The sequence below is a fragment of the Cucumis sativus genome, chromosome 6 (assembly GCF_000004075.3).
Source record: "Cucumis sativus cultivar 9930 chromosome 6, Cucumber_9930_V3, whole genome shotgun sequence".
NCBI classification, from domain to species: domain Eukaryota; kingdom Viridiplantae; phylum Streptophyta; class Magnoliopsida; order Cucurbitales; family Cucurbitaceae; genus Cucumis; species Cucumis sativus.
Window position 1 is genome coordinate 11,872,357 of NC_026660.2, and position 17,062 is coordinate 11,889,418.

At 35.6% G+C, this 17,062-nt stretch overlaps 2 protein-coding genes across 6 annotated transcripts; one reads left to right on the top strand and one right to left on the bottom strand.

The window, feature by feature from the left end:
- The first annotated feature begins 231 nt into the window (after positions 1 to 231).
- On the top strand, positions 232 to 12,969 carry LOC101216413 (N-terminal acetyltransferase B complex auxiliary subunit NAA25). 3 transcript variants are annotated; one of them, XM_031887195.1, is made up of 19 exons: positions 232 to 581; positions 1,041 to 1,197; positions 1,287 to 1,405; positions 1,584 to 1,658; positions 2,725 to 2,818; positions 2,952 to 3,070; positions 3,749 to 3,819; positions 4,682 to 4,823; positions 4,933 to 5,108; positions 5,834 to 6,036; positions 6,763 to 6,893; positions 7,273 to 7,349; positions 8,874 to 8,948; positions 9,506 to 9,698; positions 10,211 to 10,330; positions 10,427 to 10,565; positions 10,947 to 10,987; positions 11,222 to 11,470; positions 11,811 to 12,969. In XM_031887195.1, the coding sequence occupies exons 1-19, from the start codon at positions 435 to 437 to the stop codon at positions 12,519 to 12,521; spliced, it is 3,039 nt and encodes a 1,012-aa protein (XP_031743055.1). In that variant the 5' UTR covers positions 232 to 434; the 3' UTR covers positions 12,522 to 12,969. The 3 variants fall into 3 exon arrangements, with proteins under 3 accessions (XP_031743055.1, XP_031743056.1, XP_031743057.1); XM_031887196.1 differs by having other exon boundaries at positions 1,290 to 1,405; positions 11,811 to 12,521; XM_031887197.1 differs by lacking the exons at positions 232 to 581; positions 1,041 to 1,197 and having other exon boundaries at positions 1,380 to 1,452; positions 11,811 to 12,521.
- Positions 12,970 to 13,924: 955 nt separating this feature from the next.
- LOC101216169 (SWR1 complex subunit 6) lies at positions 13,925 to 16,460 on the bottom strand. 3 transcript variants are annotated; one of them, XM_004143123.3, is made up of 5 exons: positions 16,269 to 16,460; positions 15,953 to 16,084; positions 15,727 to 15,829; positions 14,351 to 14,454; positions 13,925 to 14,265 (listed from the first exon to the last, which is right to left on the bottom strand). In XM_004143123.3, the coding sequence occupies exons 2-5, from the start codon at positions 16,055 to 16,057 to the stop codon at positions 14,062 to 14,064; spliced, it is 516 nt and encodes a 171-aa protein (XP_004143171.1). In that variant the 5' UTR covers positions 16,058 to 16,084; positions 16,269 to 16,460; the 3' UTR covers positions 13,925 to 14,061. The 3 variants fall into 3 exon arrangements, with proteins under 3 accessions (XP_004143171.1, XP_011657114.1, XP_031743058.1); XM_011658812.2 differs by having other exon boundaries at positions 16,274 to 16,434; XM_031887198.1 differs by lacking the exon at positions 16,269 to 16,460 and adding an exon at positions 16,211 to 16,229.
- Between the last annotated feature and the right edge of the window lie 602 nt (positions 16,461 to 17,062).

Sequence of the window (17,062 nt, forward strand, 5' to 3'; positions counted from 1 at the left end):
AATCTATCATCCATAGTTTCGTTATATTTACAATTTCTTTTCAAATGTGGCTATATTTTTAATTATTATTAGATACCATTTCAACTTAAATAGAAAGGTGAATTTTCACTTTACATATGGAAAAGAAAGTATAGATGGGCCAAGGTTTGGCGGGTCGGGTATGGTTAAGGGTGACCCAACAAACCTGATTGGAGTGGCCAATGGATAGCTAGAGAGCTAGAGGTATATCATTTGGTTGGAATAGTTTTATTTTATGGGCGGGCGCCACTCTACTTCCAAACGCTCAAAATAGGTTTACCATTAACCAGCCCCTCCTCGATTCTTCTCCAACTTCCAAGTTTCAACTCAATTCTGCTGCAACAACAGACAAGATTCCATTTCCCCACTCGATTTCCGCTGTAGATCATCGCTTTCCCCTTTCTCCACGCCTTTCAATGGCCTCCAAGTTCGGTTTGGCCGGCGGGTTGCCGGAGCGTCGTGTCCGTCCCATATGGGATGCTATAGATTCAAGGCAGTTCAAGAACGCTCTCAAAGCTGTAACAACTCTTCTTTCTAAGTATCCGAATGCGCCTTACGCTCTGGTAACGAAATACAACCCTTCTTTTTCTGCACCTGATTCTGAATCCCTCTGATTTCAATTTTTTTGTATCTTAATGGTTATTTCTTGCTTTCTTGTTTCACATTTCTCAATAGCTTTAAGCGTATTCAGCGGTTTTATCCTTTCTTTTTTGTTTCCATTTCTGTCTGTAACTAGCATTGTTTCAATACGTACGTTAGATTACGTCTACAGCTTAGGAAGCTACTTATTTCTACTATGTCCACTGCCACAATACGAGAAATGAAAAGAAAATCACTCTGATAAGATTTTAGGCTGCTTCTTTAAGTATTCTTGATAAGGTTCTTTAAGCATGTAGGAGATTGTAGGTTTCCTTGATTGGACTCCTTACTGCACTAGAAATATAGAATGTGAGGCCATGAATGAAGCTTTTGTTATCTAGTAGGTTCGTAGGTAATGGAGCTACTTGAATTTATTTTTTCAGGCACTTAAAGCGATGGTTTTGGAAAGAATGGGAAAGGCTGAGGAAGCTTTATCTGTCTGTTTAAGTGCCAAAGAGCTATTGTATACTAATGATTCTATCTTGATGGATGATCTTACTCTGAGCACGTTACAAATTGTTTTCCAGCGACTTGACCACAGTTAGTAGAATTCACCTAATTCAGTTGATGTATATCCATGGTTTCATGTTCTTCACTGTGAGTTATCTCATTGTTCTACGTGCAATCAGTGGACTTGGCAACTAGCTGTTATGAATATGCATGTGGAAAATTTCCAAATCACCTTGACCTGATGACGGGGCTTTTCAACTGCTATCTTCGCGAGTATTCGTTTGTTAAACAGCAGCAGGTTCTTGTCCCACACTTGCAACCTTTTCCAAACCCCAAAGTTTATTTGTACGTTGGTTTATTTGTCGACGTCATTTCTTTATTGATGCTTGAACAACCAGAGTGCTCCTTTCTCTTGTATTAAGTTTGTTGTTCTTTTTTTAAAATTGATTTTACCTTTTTTTTCTCTACATCCGCAGACAGCCATCAAGATGTATAAACTTGGAGGTGAAGAAAGATTCTTGCTTTGGGCAGTTTGTAGCATCCAATTGCAGGTTCTACTGGCTGTTTGTTACTTCTTGCATTTACTTCTATTCAATAAAATAGAAAAAGCCTAATCCTTATTCCTTATAAAATAGAAATGACAATATAAATAAGGGGCAGAAAACTAGAAAGTGCAAATGAATTCTGGACAAATTCACGAACAAATTGTAGAGATATGTTGTAGGAGGGTACATTTGGAAGATTTAGGATATTTTACAAGTACATGGCTGTGGAGTACATGATCAGACTATTGCATACTATTATTCTTACAGAGGAAATAGAAAGGACGTCAGAAATTCATCGCTCCACATTAGAAAGTACAATTGGAAGATTTAGGATATTTTACAAGTACATGGCTGTGGAATACATGATCAGATTATTGCATATTATTATTATTACAGAGGAAATAGAAAGGGCATTAGAAATTCATCGCTCCACATTAGGTGGGGTCATATATATAAACCCACATGCCTTATCACCGATTGTTTTTCCTGGTATCTGACTTAAAACTTTAGTTTCTTGGACGCTGGAGCTTCCAGGTTAAGTCACGGATCAGTACTAGTCTGATTCCTATGTCAAAGCCCTGATGAATATTGAGTGTGCTGACTTCTTGAAGCATTGCAATTTTGTGACATTAAAAACTTGTTAGTTGTTATAGTTAAAACATATGAGGTATACTATTGACTGCTGTATCAAAGTGTTCACACTTTGTTTCAGTCAATATAATCTTTTATGATAGGGTGTTTTCGGGTAGAGAGAGGGGCATAGTGAGATTTGGTCTCTTTGGGCTTCGATAATTTTTGTAATTATTCCGTAGGCAATATTTTAGTTAGTTGGTCTCCCTTTTTCTAATGGGGTGATTTTGTTGGGCTGACTTTTTTTTTTGTATGCCATTGTATTCTTTCATTTTTACTCAATGAAAGTTGTTTTCATAAAAAGAAAAAAGATTGTTCTACAGTTACTATAACATGGGGATTAACACGATCATTTGCTCGAGTAAGCGAATTTGATTCTTAGATCTTGATTATGGCATCCACAAGCAATTTGCTTATGCTGCAGTTACTGACATTCCTGCAGGTGCTTTGTGGTAATGGTGGGGAAAAGCTGTTGTTATTAGCTGAGGGTTTACTCAAAAAGCATATTGCCTCTCATAGCTTACACGAACCTGAAGGTGCAATATATATATTTTTTTCTTTTTTGTTACTTTTCCCATTCTTGTTCTAATACTAATAACTTGTACAGAAGTGCCTTCTTTACAATCAAAAGTGATTTACATCCATATTAATTCTCACCCATCCTTGTAGCTATTATGGTCTACATTTCAATATTGGAACAACAAGCCAAGTATGGAGATGCCTTGGAAGTTCTAACTGGGAAGTTGGGTTCATTATTAACGGTTGAAGTTGATAGACTGCGCATACAGGTATTTTCTAAAGCTTTTCTCCATCAACCTCCTTAAGCTACAAAGTAATATGAGAACAACACGATGCAATAAAAAATAATAGTGGACTTTCTCCATCCCACTTATTCAGTTCAAACATTTCCAATTTTCATGATTTCGGAAGTTTTTAGCAGATTACCAGTTAACTAAATCAGTTGTAGTCCCCCCGTCCAAAAAAAAGAGGGTCTCAAGCATTAAGTATTTATTATGATTATAAGTTCTATTCAGTAATATGGCAACTTTTTGTTTCATTTGATAACTCACTTCAAAAAAATTGACCGTGTGATTATGCTTAGTCTAGTATTGCAGAATATATATTCGCTACACTAGATGGGAGTCTTGGTATTTTTTTCTCTTAGTTACCCTTATATTCATTGCAAGAAGATGTTGATGAACTAGAATTCATTTTGACGCATTTTGATTTGTCCCCCTTCCTGTCCTCTCCCTGTGATGTATTTGTGTGTGTGTCTTGATCTTGGTTTTGGTTGAAGCGGTAAGGTTTATGAAGTGAATGCAGCTCACCAACCACCACAGTGTCCTTTTCCCCATTATTCAATCAAGGAAACCTGTTATTATCTTAAGATTAGCAATCTATGCTAGTAGGCATTCATAAAGTAATGAGCTCATTTGTATTAGTGCACTTTGGCTTCAAGTTGACAGGGGAGGCTTCTTGCTCGGGCAGGTGATTTTGCAGATGCTGCCAATATATTTCAAAAAATCTTAGAATTACGGTATGCTTCCAAATCAACATGTTTTGATCGAACCTAAATGGAAATACTATGGTGATGGTAGTTCATAGATCCCAAAAATGAGAAATGAAGATTTTTGTGTTTTCGCTTCTTTTGTTGTTGTTTAAACTTAAAGCTTTGCGTGTTGGATAAAATCTGATTATGGAAATATTTGGTGATAAAGATGATAGTTTGTAGATACCAAAATTGGGCTATTTACGTGTTTCTCACTTCTCTTGGTCTTACTTATTGTGTGGTTTAGTTTTGTCATGTCCCGACTGTAGAACACTTATGTTATTTGATTTTATTAATCGTCATCTTAATATACTACTAAATCTCATCCAAGTATGACAATTGTTAGAAATAGCGGGCTTGGGTAATGTTGAAAGTCCAAGGGTAGTTTAGATTTACTTTGCTCTAATTTTTTATTATTTTAATTAGGCTTGTTTGCTTATAAATATTTCTCCTTTTTACCTTTATTATCATCAGAAAATAATAAGAAACATTAATATTGTGGTTTTTCTCCCTGTACTAGGGTTTCCACATAGACCTTGTGTTCTTTCTTCATCTCTATTTTTGGATAGCAATTATTTTGCTTTTATTAGTCATCCAATTATTGTCATAATCATTTTAAGTATATTTGATGCCAATTATTGTCAGACCATCATAGCATTCTAAAGTGATGCTAAATTCTCAGTTAACATATCCCAACCCTAACCAGGATCATTCTTTCGTATGTACCTGTCTGCATATACGAATGCTAGTGTTGGTTTACCTCCATATTGCTGTACTTAATTCTTTCTTTATAGAAATATTACCGTTGCTTACATTTACCACCCATAACAATTATTCGTCTGTTTGACAGCCCTGATGATTGGGAGGGCTTCCTACATTATCTAGGCTGTCTGCTGGAGGATGATAGTAACTGGTGCACTGAGCAGAGTGTTGATTCAATTCATCCACTAAGAAAGGTGCTTTGCAAGATTTCACCTTTGGCAGACGAATTGGTACATTATCTCAACTCTCTGAAGTTCTCTGCTTATTGTATTGATGTTGCTTTAAGAATAGGCAGCTCTACCTTCTTTCTGATTCGATTTAAAAAATTTGGTGAAGCAGTTTGACTCTCGTATATCAATTGCATCGGCTTTTATACAAAGATTACAAGAAGATAGTAATAATAAATTATTAAGAGGTCCATTCTTGGCCAATCTTGAAATTGAACGGAGAAAGCACATGCATGGCAAGGGTGATGATGAAAAGTTCTTGGGGGTTCTTACTGATTATTATGTCAGGTACATTTTACATTTGACTTCCAGAGTTCAAATTTCAAATTCTATTGTTATTTTTTAATTTTTTTTTCTTTTCTTTTTTTGTGTGTTGTTTATTAGGTCTTTGTTCAACTGACTGCATCTCTCTTGATGGGGGGCTTCTTTTTGTTACAACCCATTCTAGATCTTTTTTAGATATAAAGAATCTAACATGATCTTCAGTCTTATATACTGCAAGTTTGGAACTGATATTATAATTCTAAATTTGACGTTCTCTGTTCAGTTTAGGCTAGTATGTGAGTTTGACTCCTTGACCTTGAGGCTGTTCTTTTGTCCGTTTTCTTAATGAAGTTATTGTTTCACGAAAAAGAAAGAAAGATTAAAGAACTGCTTTTGTGGGAACGATATCAATAACTTGAATGGCAAAATATTGCTTTTTAATGTGTCATGACTCGTGAGGGAAAAGGTTAAACCAACCTAGGGATAGTGAAATTTCAACCATTTGGTCAAAGTTAGATGGTTGGTTATCATGATTCAGGAGGTTATAGGATTTTTTTTTTGGGGGGGGGCGGGGAGTAAGAAACGGCACTTTTATTGAGAGACCAAGCTTATATTTATTACCCAGTGGTGGGGCTCACACTCACAGAGTAAAAGGAGGTTATAGGATTTCCAATTATTTTTTAATTTCATCCATGAATGATATCATTACTTTTATTCATGTACAAATGATGTTTTGTATCTGATCTCAGATTTGGTCACCTAGCCTGCTTCCCTTCTGATGTTGGAATGTTCCTTGAGGTGTTAGCTCCTGATAAGAAGACTGAATTACTTGAGAAGTTAAAGGACATCACTCCCTCCACGTCTACCATCTCAACTAAGGCTCTCGGGCAGTCAATAACACTTTTAAAACTTCAAGTTCTGAGTGGAAATATGTTCCATCTTCCAGTCTCTGGTGCGTCCTTTGATTTCAATCCATTGATTCTTGTGATCTCTGCGTTATGTATTTATATGATAAGGCCTACAAGCAATGCACTAAGAGCTACAGTGCTCACTAACAATGTATAATTATGAAAAGATAATTCTGTTAGGATTCTAACTCGAATATCACAATCAGTCCTAACAAAAAGGGATAAAACAGAGGCAGCACTCTGTTATTTACATTACTTTCAGCCAAATATAAGGTCACTAGAGTTCAACAACAAAATATAAAGGGAAATAACAAAGCTTACCCAGCACCTTTACAAGGAGGCTGGGATATTCTTCTCCTAAACCTCTCTGCAGCTTTTCAATAAAAGAAACCCTACCTACACAATTCCCATAAAAACATTTATAGCACTCTCTCTTTCCTACCCATGGGCCCCATCAATCACAATTTTTTTCTGCAGACATTCCCTCATCATTGGATTGCTGTGTAATTACTTTTCTATCCTTTCTCTTATAAGTATGAATAATCGGAGGCCTTACAAATTCATAAAATACTTGAGAGAAGTTAGCTTTACTTTGTTTAATATCATGCCATTTCTTCAATGAATCCGAAGTACTTTAGGGTGGTAGAATGTTGAATCACTTGAAAATCTGGCCTATTTTGTATGTCACATAACATATTTCTGATGCAAACTTTATCACGGAGTTGAAGTTTATGTCAAAAAAATTGACATATAATGCTGTTCATCCCCAGAACTTGAACGTTGTGTAGTACAGATGGCACAGATCTACTGTGAAAACCTCCCACTTTCAAAAGATTTAGATCCTCAAGAAAGTATGCATGGGGAAGAGCTTTTATCACTGATATGCAATCTGCTGGTTGAGGTTTGTTTATATGTTCATATTATTAAGTGATGTATTAAGTGATATCGGATAATTATCAATATATTGTACAACACTAATATAATTTAACAAAGATATGAATCGGCTTTCTTGTCTAAATCAAGAATACTCTTTTTTTTTTTTTTTTTTTTTTTTTGCGTTTTTGTACTTTGGAGAATCCTGCCAGCCACTTTATGCTCAACAGGAAAAATTTAGAAATAATGTCTTTGACCCTTTTAATTTTATTTTGGTAAGGTGGCCCAAGGGAACCCCATGCCCACTTACCATTTATCACCATGCCATCAACCCTTTTAGTTGAGCTACTTTATTGTGTTTACTATATTCTATATTGATAATACATATTGGTTTTACAATGGTGTAGCTCTTTTGGCGTACACAAAAATGTGGCTACATTATAGAAGCTATTCTGGTTTTGGAGTGGGGCTTGACCATCAGAAGGTTCGATATTCTTATTATTTGAATCTACAAATAAAGCTATTATCATAATTCATTCATTCATACACACATTTTTTTGGAATAAATAAACATTTCATTGAATGAATGAAATAGGGATAACCCATGCACTTATAGGTGATTACAAGAAATCTCTTCAATGGAGAAGAAGAAAAGGTAGATTATAGTGTGCAAAAGAAGATTATAAGACCCAAATTTATACCAATCAAAGCATTAGTAAGAGCCGAATCCAAAAATCTATCAAAAAAAGAGATGTACCTGAAAATCTATTATTATATTCTTTCATACATATACATACATGGATGCATATGTATATTTATGAACGAACATAATGGAAGTTTCCATGAAAGGCAACAAGTTGAATCGTTCTGTGAAGATATATATTTATGTTTTTTAAAACTGATAAACCATCCATCCAAATATTGTTTTTGTCCAATAAAATAATTGTTAAGAGTTGGGTTCTCAAGTGCACTATGAAGCAGCTGCCACAGTCGCAAGAAATCTAAGGGGCTTGTTTTCCTTTTAATATTTAAGTAACACGAGAGGGCAACAAGGAAAGGACCCGTATTGAAATTATACTAACGGTCTCCCTAACCATGGGTATTACTTACAATTACAATTACTAGGATAATGATTGTGCATTCTTGTGGGCTTTCTCTCTCTCTCTCCGATATGAAAAGTCTAGGATTTGAAAATTAGGAACCCAATTGGTGAACCCCTAATATCAAATTCTAAAACCCCAAAATCAATTTGACAACAACCCAAAGAATGGATTAGATTTAGATTACCCTTTGATTGAAAACCAAGAGATAAAGGAGAATTAGTTCCTAATTCCAAGTTTGAACACTCCACAAGTAAGGTGATCGAACTTACTTGAATGTTTGTTAGAACCTAGATTTAGATAGGGCTAAGGGTAGTTGGTTATATAGGTAGATAGATGATTATAAATAGGAAGTTGGGGAGGGAAGAAAGGCATGAAGGTTTTGGTGAAGATATTGGGCTGCAACATTCCTTGAAAGAAAGGAAGGGCAGAGGGTTAGGGTTCTATTGATATGTTCTTGAGTTTCCTTTGATTACTTTGTATTTCTTAGTTTGATATCAATAAATACGAACACATTATGGTGTTCCATTAATGTTCTTGGCATGCAACTCTGAATTAAGAATTGCAAAAGGTGGTGATGAGGCTCGATCATCTACCGAAGTATTTTTATTGATAGAAATTACCCCAAAAAAATTAGTTTGAAACAACTTAAAGGCAAGACTTAAACAGCCTCCCAATCAAACCCTGATGCATTGTGAAAAGACTAAATTTACCCTACTTAAATCTTATTAAAAAATATTAAACTGGAAAACATTAAAATTACATCGCAATTATTAAATAAAATCTAATTAATAATTTGATGATTGGTCGGTTCAAATCACACACTCTCTCACACACAGTATAAGCTGATGTATTGGCAGATTTTAATTCTCTTATCCAACTGTAAATCTAATTCTCATTTTTGGCAGATCTGTTTGGCAGTACAAGATCTTATTGTTGCATCTGTATTCCTATTTAGGTGCCCTTTCGCCAGCTTTTGAATGGTCAGTATCTCATTTGTTACCAAGTTATAATTATCTGATCAATGTTTTAGAAGGCTTGCCTTGCCTCAAGGTTAGCCTGTAGTCTTGCCTTCATGGTCCAATATGGAGGAGACTTGCATTTGTGTGAAAATTCACTAGACCTTAAAAGTTTCCACGGCTTGTATAATGACCAGAAAATAAGATTAATTTACCTCTTTTTTAAAATATAAAATTTTGAGTTGCTACAATTTGAACTATCAATATTTTTTCTGCTTAGACTTTAAAGCATTGAAGCCAAGTTCATGCAACAAGTGAATCCTATCAGTGATGAGAATAGTGATGTTAAAGACTTCCAAGTAACTATCATGTTTTGCGATACACAATCCATTCATATTTACAACTTGCAGAATGTTTATAATTAAAATTGAGGCTTACACCTCCCCTCACCTCGTCAAGAGGAAAAACCTCTTCTAAACATTGCATACAATAATACAGTGCCTTCTTTGTTTTTGTTTTATATCCAGTTCCTCTTTGTTTAGCTATGCTAGGTAGAGAGTTGACCGTATTTCTTCTTCTAGGTACAAATTGTTGGATGTAAAAAATATCCTGGTGGAAACTGTTTCTCACCACATGTTACCCCAGATGTTGGTTTCTCCTCTTTGGGTAGATCTAAGCAATCTTTTGAAGGACTACCTGAAGTTTATGGATGACCACTTCAGAGAGTCTGCTGAACTTACATTTGTTGCATATCGCCATAGAAATTATTCAAAAGTAAGTAAAACTTACATTGATTTTATATTTCAAAAACTTGGCAAGTGAGAACTACGGCAGTTTTCTCTATTGGTATTTACTCAAATACATTAGTAAAATGTGCTTTCCCTGTGTTCTGCATGCCTAAGAATGTACTTGTTGCCATGTTTTGGTGTTTTTCTATATTTTCTTTGAGCTAGATGCTATTATTTTTTGGCATTTTCAACCTTTCTCTTGTCAGCTTGTGCAGATAAGAAATGTCACCAATGGTACACTGTAAACTTAATAGTACGATGTATGTAAAGAAATAAAACTAAATAGAATCTGTCATGATGATCAGTTTAGACATGCACTCAATACTTGTGGGATAAAATTGATTCAAACTGATTTTTCTTTTGGAACCTTGCTGTCTTGCTCCTGGTCATGGCCTTTGCACATAGTACAAAATATAAATAATCATTGTATGCTTCGTCTTCGCTTGATCTAGTATTAGTGTCTGTTATGTAAAGATCTCTCTCTATTGTGTACTTCAGGTTATTGAATTTGTTCAATTTAAAGAACGGTTGCAACACTCTAGTCAGTATCTAGTTGCAAGAGTTGAAGAAGAAGTTTTACAGTTAAAGCAACATGCACATAGCCTTGAAGAAGAGGAGGTAGTACTTTCATGAGTCATGCCATCTTATATATAAAATTTATTTGGTCTTAATGTGTTTGGGAGATGCTGATTAAAGATTTCTTCGTTCTTTTAGGTAACTCTTGAGAACCTGAAATCCGGGATTCCCTTGGCTGAGCTTTCTAAGGAGATCCCCTCTAAACCTTTGAAATTCAATGAAGATTTTGAGTCACGTCCCTGGTGGACTCCAACATCAGAAAAAAACTATCTCTTAGGTTGATATTTTTTTATCTTTTATTCAAGTTAAGTTTAGGCAAGTCAGTAGGCTAGAGCACTATACTTCAGTTTTGTCCCTTTTTTAAACTATAATACGGTGCGCAATTTGATGGTAAATTTCTAGGGATAAGTTCATCAGTAAAATTGGTTGATTCAGGAGTAAAGGCTTGTTAGCTGTTATAATTTGAAATTTGATTACAGGCCCAGAGAAGCAACAGAATATTCTGTTAGGCTTGAATATTTATGTTCCATCTTAATCTCATAATTTTGTACAACGTATTTTAGAAGCAATCCCACTCTGATTTCTTTGTTTTTCTTGTTTCCTTTCTGATCACATAGTATTTTCTTGGATTATGTTGACTGGTATTATTTGTTCTCAGGTCCTTATGAAGGAATTTTCTATTGTCCGAAAGAGAACTTGGTAAGGAACTCCCATGTTTCATTGTTGATATTCCCTTGTTTGATTATCTCAACTGACTAGTGCAGGGAAATTCTTGCCCCAACTTGCTTTTCTACAGCTTTTTAGTTTTCTTTTTCTTTCTTCCCCTATCCATGTTCTGCATCTCTAACTTTAAGAACATGTGAAACTAACAAAAATGAATGTATCCCATAAACCATAATTATGACTTTTTCTCACTTTTATAAACTGATGTAGAACCAAAATCTGGAAGTCGGTGTTAGGAGAAATGTGGAGAGGAGATCCCTTCTTCCTCGCTTGCTTTACCTTTCTATTCAGAGTGTTTCAACATCAATCAAGGAGAACTTTGAGATCTCCCAATCTGATCTTAAAATCTCCACTGAGCTAAAACTTCTGCTTGAGAGCTATGCAAAAAAGTTGGATTCTACTTTTGAGGATGCAGTTGAACTGGTTACAGCGGTTTCCAACGGACTAAGTTCCTACAAGGTATGTTCCTGTTTGTCGTTAAACATGAGAAAATTCATAGTTGCACTAATATAATTTTTTAGGGTAGTTCTTGAGCTACAAAGCCTGCTTTGTGTACGCTGAGACATTGATGAAAACAGCAACTTATCTGCAAATATTCAAATCGATGGCTTATGTGACTCTTGGTTTTTGATTGCTTGTTTTGTTAATAAGCATATCACGTTTTTAATTTTTTGAGTCTTCACTTCAGGTTTAGAAGCATTAGGCGTTAATGCCTAAAGTATGCATCTTGACATGGGCTGATGCAAGTTGCTTTGTTTTGTTAATTTCGTATTAATCATTTTTGAATTCCATTTTGCAGGATTTTGGCCATAATTTGGTTGATTGGTTTAGTTTTGCTGTGTTTCTAAGTGCATGGAACTTCTGTTCTGCTGAGCTAGGAGGAAAAGATGCTGATGGATATCAGTCTCGTACCTGGCATATTGTTGATTCTCTTATGAAAAAGTACATCTCGGAAGCAGTTGCATCCTTGGAGTCCGTAATCTTCTCTCCTTACGACAATAGTATGCGCACCCTCGTGCAGGTGGTCTCAGAGCCATTAGCTTGGCATGGCCTTATACTCCAGGCCTGCGTTCGATCTTCTCTTCCATCTGGTAAAAGAAAGAAGAAAACAGGATCAGCTGCTGAGCTATTCTCTTCTCCAATATTTGTAGCAGTACGGGATTCGACACAATCTTTGTGTACTACTCTAGAGGTCTTGCTGGAGTGGTTGAAAGGGCTTGTCAACCAATCGGAGGAAAGTAAATTAGAAGCTATACTTTCATCAATTCGAAACAATGGAAAGAATGATGGGCCTGGACAAGTTTTCCACACACTCGAAAATTTGACATCGTCCATGAGCAGTACAGAAGTTGGTCATAGGATTACCGAAGCATTGAAGTCTTGGAATACTGTAGACGTTGCAAGGAAGCTTGTTACCGGAAAACATGTAATGTTAAATGAGTTTATAAAAATTTGTGAATCAAAATTCAAATCACTTCAGAAATTGAAACAACAAATATCTCAAGTCTGAAGGTGGTGACCATTTCCAATTGATGCCACATCTCTTTTGTTGCGTTCAGCCAAAATTTTCGTCCGCGGAAGCATATTGGACGATGAGTTGAGTTATGTTTCTCAATCAAGATTTTGCTCAGTGACAACATGCAAGTGGTTGATGTGATTGACTGCTGATACGAAGAATTTGTATTGTTCGTCCACAGTTTGATAGAGGCTGAAACCGAATAAACAAAATTTTCTTGCTTTATATTTGAGGAGAGTTTTAGATTTGATTGATAGCTTTTCGGTACAGATTTTGAGATTTGAAGCTTAAGTTTTGTAAGTTCCAATTTGTCTGTCACATTGGTTTTGGTTTCAGCTCATAAGAGATTGGAAGCAGGATGCTTTGGAAATAATCCGTTACTAATTTTGTATAGAAAAAGATTCCAAAATGCCAATGACTGGACTTGCCAAGGTTATCTGAATTCCTAAAATGTAATATTTACAAATAATGTGTGTGGAACAATGTGAAAGCAGGTGGCTCTGAATCATTACCAAAACAAACAAAAGTTAGCCTACCTCAGGTGGCTATGAATTCTTAAACCATAAAAGGGGAATACCTCACTAAAATAAACAGTCTTGACTAGAAAGCCAAACTTGAACGCAAATTCACATTTGAAGCATGAATGTGAATAGAAAGTTCGAAGAGAGTGGCCTTCTCAGAAGTTGAGGGTCTTTTGACATTGGTCGAATACCCAAGCACTTCTTTATATATTCAATCTGCAGCCTACCTCACCCGTGCGTCACGATGGAAAATCTTTTGAGCGAAGGAGCCCGAAGCATTGGTCTAATACACCTTTTTGTTGTTATTTTTACCTAAAATTGGTCGATAACCATTGGATATAAATTTGAAGTAATTCGCATCTTTTCTCCCACATTCTTGAGCTTTATGATAATAATTAAATTTCACGGAATCATCAAAATTTACCTATCAAGAAAGTCCCCGAGAAAGGGAGTAGTTGAGATGATGCCAGTGGCAAAATTCATCTTTTGGAAAGAATACATTTATGAAACTTTAGTACTCAAAGACGTTCAAGCAAAGGTAAGATGACAATGAAAGCAAAATTTTCCATATCTATTTCTGGAAGACGTAAAATGTGGTAAAATTTCTGTTTTTGTTTGAAAATGATAATTAGAATCAAAGATGGATATTGAAACAAAGAATTCTAGATTTTTTGTTCCCAACCTTTTCTTTAATAGAACATTGGGGAACTGTTAGGAGTAAGAGGAAAACGACTTTCTTGATCATGTGCTCACCATGAAATGACTTATATCATGGCATGTGGCATGCACAAGATTGCATCCAAGTACTTAGGAGGTCATTCCAAATAGATTCGTGAGAAGAAGCATAATTCATGTAGTGGACCACAAACACACAAGGAAACAAGATGTGAGGCTTAACCATGAAGAGAAAAATGAGTATTAAGACTACATTATAATTTACAGAGATTTGAGTAGTGAGTTCAATATAATCTACAAAATTCGAGTGGATCCACCTGCCTATCGCTATCAACCTATTAGGCAACAAATTTCAAACAACGAGTATCGTTATGTATATTCTGGCAACGAGATGAACAAAAGCGGATTCCACACCTTATGCACGTGTAGCTCGCAGCAAAACCGCAAACTGTGCAGAAATGCCGGCGTGAGGTAGAGCTTGGAGGTCCAACGGCCGCCTTCAAGTATGATGGAACATGTGGAGGCAATGACTCCAAATTTGCCTGTTTTTATTGTAGCTCAACATCAAAACAAACTTTTTATTGCAATCTAATAAGGCCACGAAGTAGAAGAAGCTCTGATACAAACCTCGTGCAGAAGCTCCATAAAAGTTTTGGGAGCTTTCTTAGCTTCAAGTGCTTTTGCCTGTCTAGTTTTCCGTTTAGTGCCCTTTGATTGCCGCTTTATGTATGCTGCATTGGGGTTAAAAAGGGGTAAAGATTAGTGACACTAAATACCAAACAACACTCTAAGGTATAGAAGAGTATAATTCAATCTGTTTGAATCAATGCAAGAATTGAAGTTGACGGGTTCTATTATTCCTTGGAAATGAATTTCATTTTAAAGTGATTTCTCTATACGAAACTAAACACAAGAGTACAAAAGGAGGAATGAAAGAGATGATATATCAACCGATTTTGAAGCATGTGGAGCCTATAAACAACAACAGAAATTGGGTTGGACAAACAAAACAAGAAAGAGAGGACAATTTCAAATGATTCGATTAGAGTTCGCCAAGACGATAACCAAAAACTGATGAAATATCATATCTCCCCAAAATTGTGACACTTTCCTATGAAAATCCTATGGATTATTCCTTCCCAAAATGCTATGGGATAGCGTCGACAGCAATTAGCCCACACCAACTTTGCTCTTCACCAAATAGGATGACTACACAACAGTTGGCTTGGTGATATTGTCGTAGGAACTATGAGAAAGACACAAACTCAAACCACACTCCCGTGCAACAATTATAAGCTATGCACCCCTTGGAAAAACATGATCTTGGTCTTTTCAGCACCAATCGTACACAAAAGCCACCAGTTCAGACTAATAAGGAAAGCGAATATCAGCTGAAACTTGTCCAAGAATTCAGAGAATCATATCACCAGAGTCTTTTAAATTACTTCTCCACCTATCTTCTTGCCAAGTAGGTGGGCAAGAATTTGTAGAAAGGAAGCCCAACCCAATCACCAAATTCTAGTTCTGAAAGCTGCATTGCCAAATGCAGATTCCATCCTTCTCCATTTATCATCCCAACACTCAGGAATTGTAAAATCCCTAAAAAATTCCATACGAATGAACCTGGAATCTCACCCTCAGTGGCTGATTGTAATCCAGGTACCATAGCAGAAAATCGGGCAATTAACGAGTACTAAAACTCCATGGCCAATGCGATATCTGAGTTCTGTTGCTGGCCATCTTGGTTTTTTTACAGAATTTCTAAAGACAGAGAAGACGAAAATTTTCTCGACCATACACCAAAGTCAATAGGCTTAACAGATAACAGGAATCGAAGAACCAAAAGCAATTCTGGCTTACTTTCACATTGGATTAGATGATGGGAATAATCAGTGCAACAGAAAAAAATGGGAAAATATTAGATGTCTAACATTTGATTGATGTAATTGAAGAGGGCACTCTACAAGAAAAAGGCCAAAGTTGAAAGAAGATGAATGAATAACCTTGATCATCATCATCGAGAGAAGCATCCTCATCGTCAATGTTTTCGACTACTTCCACTCCCGCATTGTCATTTTCCAATGCCTCTAGACGAGCAAGTGCTGCCTGAAGAGCAGAAAAACCAAAATTAAAAACGTACATTGTAAATATAGAGTACAACCTTAAACTAATCAATTACAGCACCAGTAGCTCACAACAAAGAAGCAAAATCTAGTTCACCAAACAAACCTGCGTACGGTTGTCGCTGCTGGCTAGGGCAGCAACCATCTTAGGAGCAACCTTCCGAGTACGGCTCGACATACGTCGGAATGGATTCGTAGAATCATCATCCATTGATAGCTACAACCGCACACTCAGATCCTTGAATGGAAAAGACGAAAGATTAAAATTAGCGCGATTAGAGAATTCTCATAAGAAATCAGAATAGAAGAGTTGCAGTAAGAAAAGAAAAAAAAAAAAAAAAAAACCCTAGGTTTCGCATAATACTTTGATTTTGAGCAGTAAGAACGAAACTGAAATGAGCGAAAGAGAGAAAGTTCCAAACCCTACGAGTCGGAGAAGAAGAAGAGTGGGGGAATTAGAGTGGATGGACTTCCGGTGAATGTTGACTGTTGTCAATTCCGGCGACCGGCGTTATTTAAACTGGAAAGTTAGGCCTACGGTGGCCGAGTGCCAAAGTGTAGCGTGGAGTTCACCGGTATTAAATTCTGAATTTATCAATTTAATTTTTGTTAGTAATAATCATTTTATGTTTTTTTATTCATTTTGTCATTTAACTTCAATTTTATTTTTGAAAACTATTTTATATTTGCTATGTTTATCAAAATTTTGAATTTTAAATTTTAAAATCTCCAATCAAATGAAAACAAAACATCAAGAAATACCAATATGTATTATAAATTATCTAATACAAAATACCAATTTTTTTTTAATTTTTAAAACATAAATTATACTTTAAAATAAGATCATGTTTTGCTTGGATAGAGAACATTTTTCTCTTTTGATAATATATATATAAAATAAACTTTGAAAAGTGTTATTTATTCTTTTAAAAAAATATATTCAAGGTCTACATGTTACCCTTGTAATTGCAAGGAAGAGCTAGAGCTTAATGACATTAATGTAAAACCCAATAAGAATCAAATCAAAGTATCTTTACCAATAAGATATCTATGCAGAGTTAGCTTTGTTTTGTAGAAGAAGTACCTTTTTAACTAACCAACTTACAATGGCTTTAGAACAACTCTCTCATCACTATTTTCTCTTACAAGATGTTTCTCTCCTTTTCTAGACTTGCTTATGTTTGGTTTAGGTTCACAAAGTTTAGCTTTACTGAAT

Excerpts from the sequence above, each read along its gene's own strand:
- LOC101216413 (XM_031887195.1), top strand. The coding sequence starts at position 435 with ATGGCCTCCAAGTTCGGTTTGGCCGGCGGGTTGCCGGAGCGTCGTGTC. Across the intron at positions 582-1,040 it reads CGAATGCGCCTTACGCTCTG|GCACTTAAAGCGATGGTTTT; the intron begins GTAACGAAATAC and ends TTATTTTTTCAG. Across the intron at positions 10,331-10,426 it reads ATAGCCTTGAAGAAGAGGAG|GTAACTCTTGAGAACCTGAA; the intron begins GTAGTACTTTCA and ends TCGTTCTTTTAG.
- LOC101216169 (XM_004143123.3), bottom strand. The coding sequence starts at position 16,057 with ATGGATGATGATTCTACGAATCCATTCCGACGTATGTCGAGCCGTACT. Across the intron at positions 15,830-15,952 it reads GCAGCGACAACCGTACGCAG|GCAGCACTTGCTCGTCTAGA; the intron begins GTTTGTTTGGTG and ends TCTGCTCTTCAG. Across the intron at positions 14,455-15,726 it reads TCTCGATGATGATGATCAAG|CATACATAAAGCGGCAATCA; the intron begins GTTATTCATTCA and ends ACCCCAATGCAG.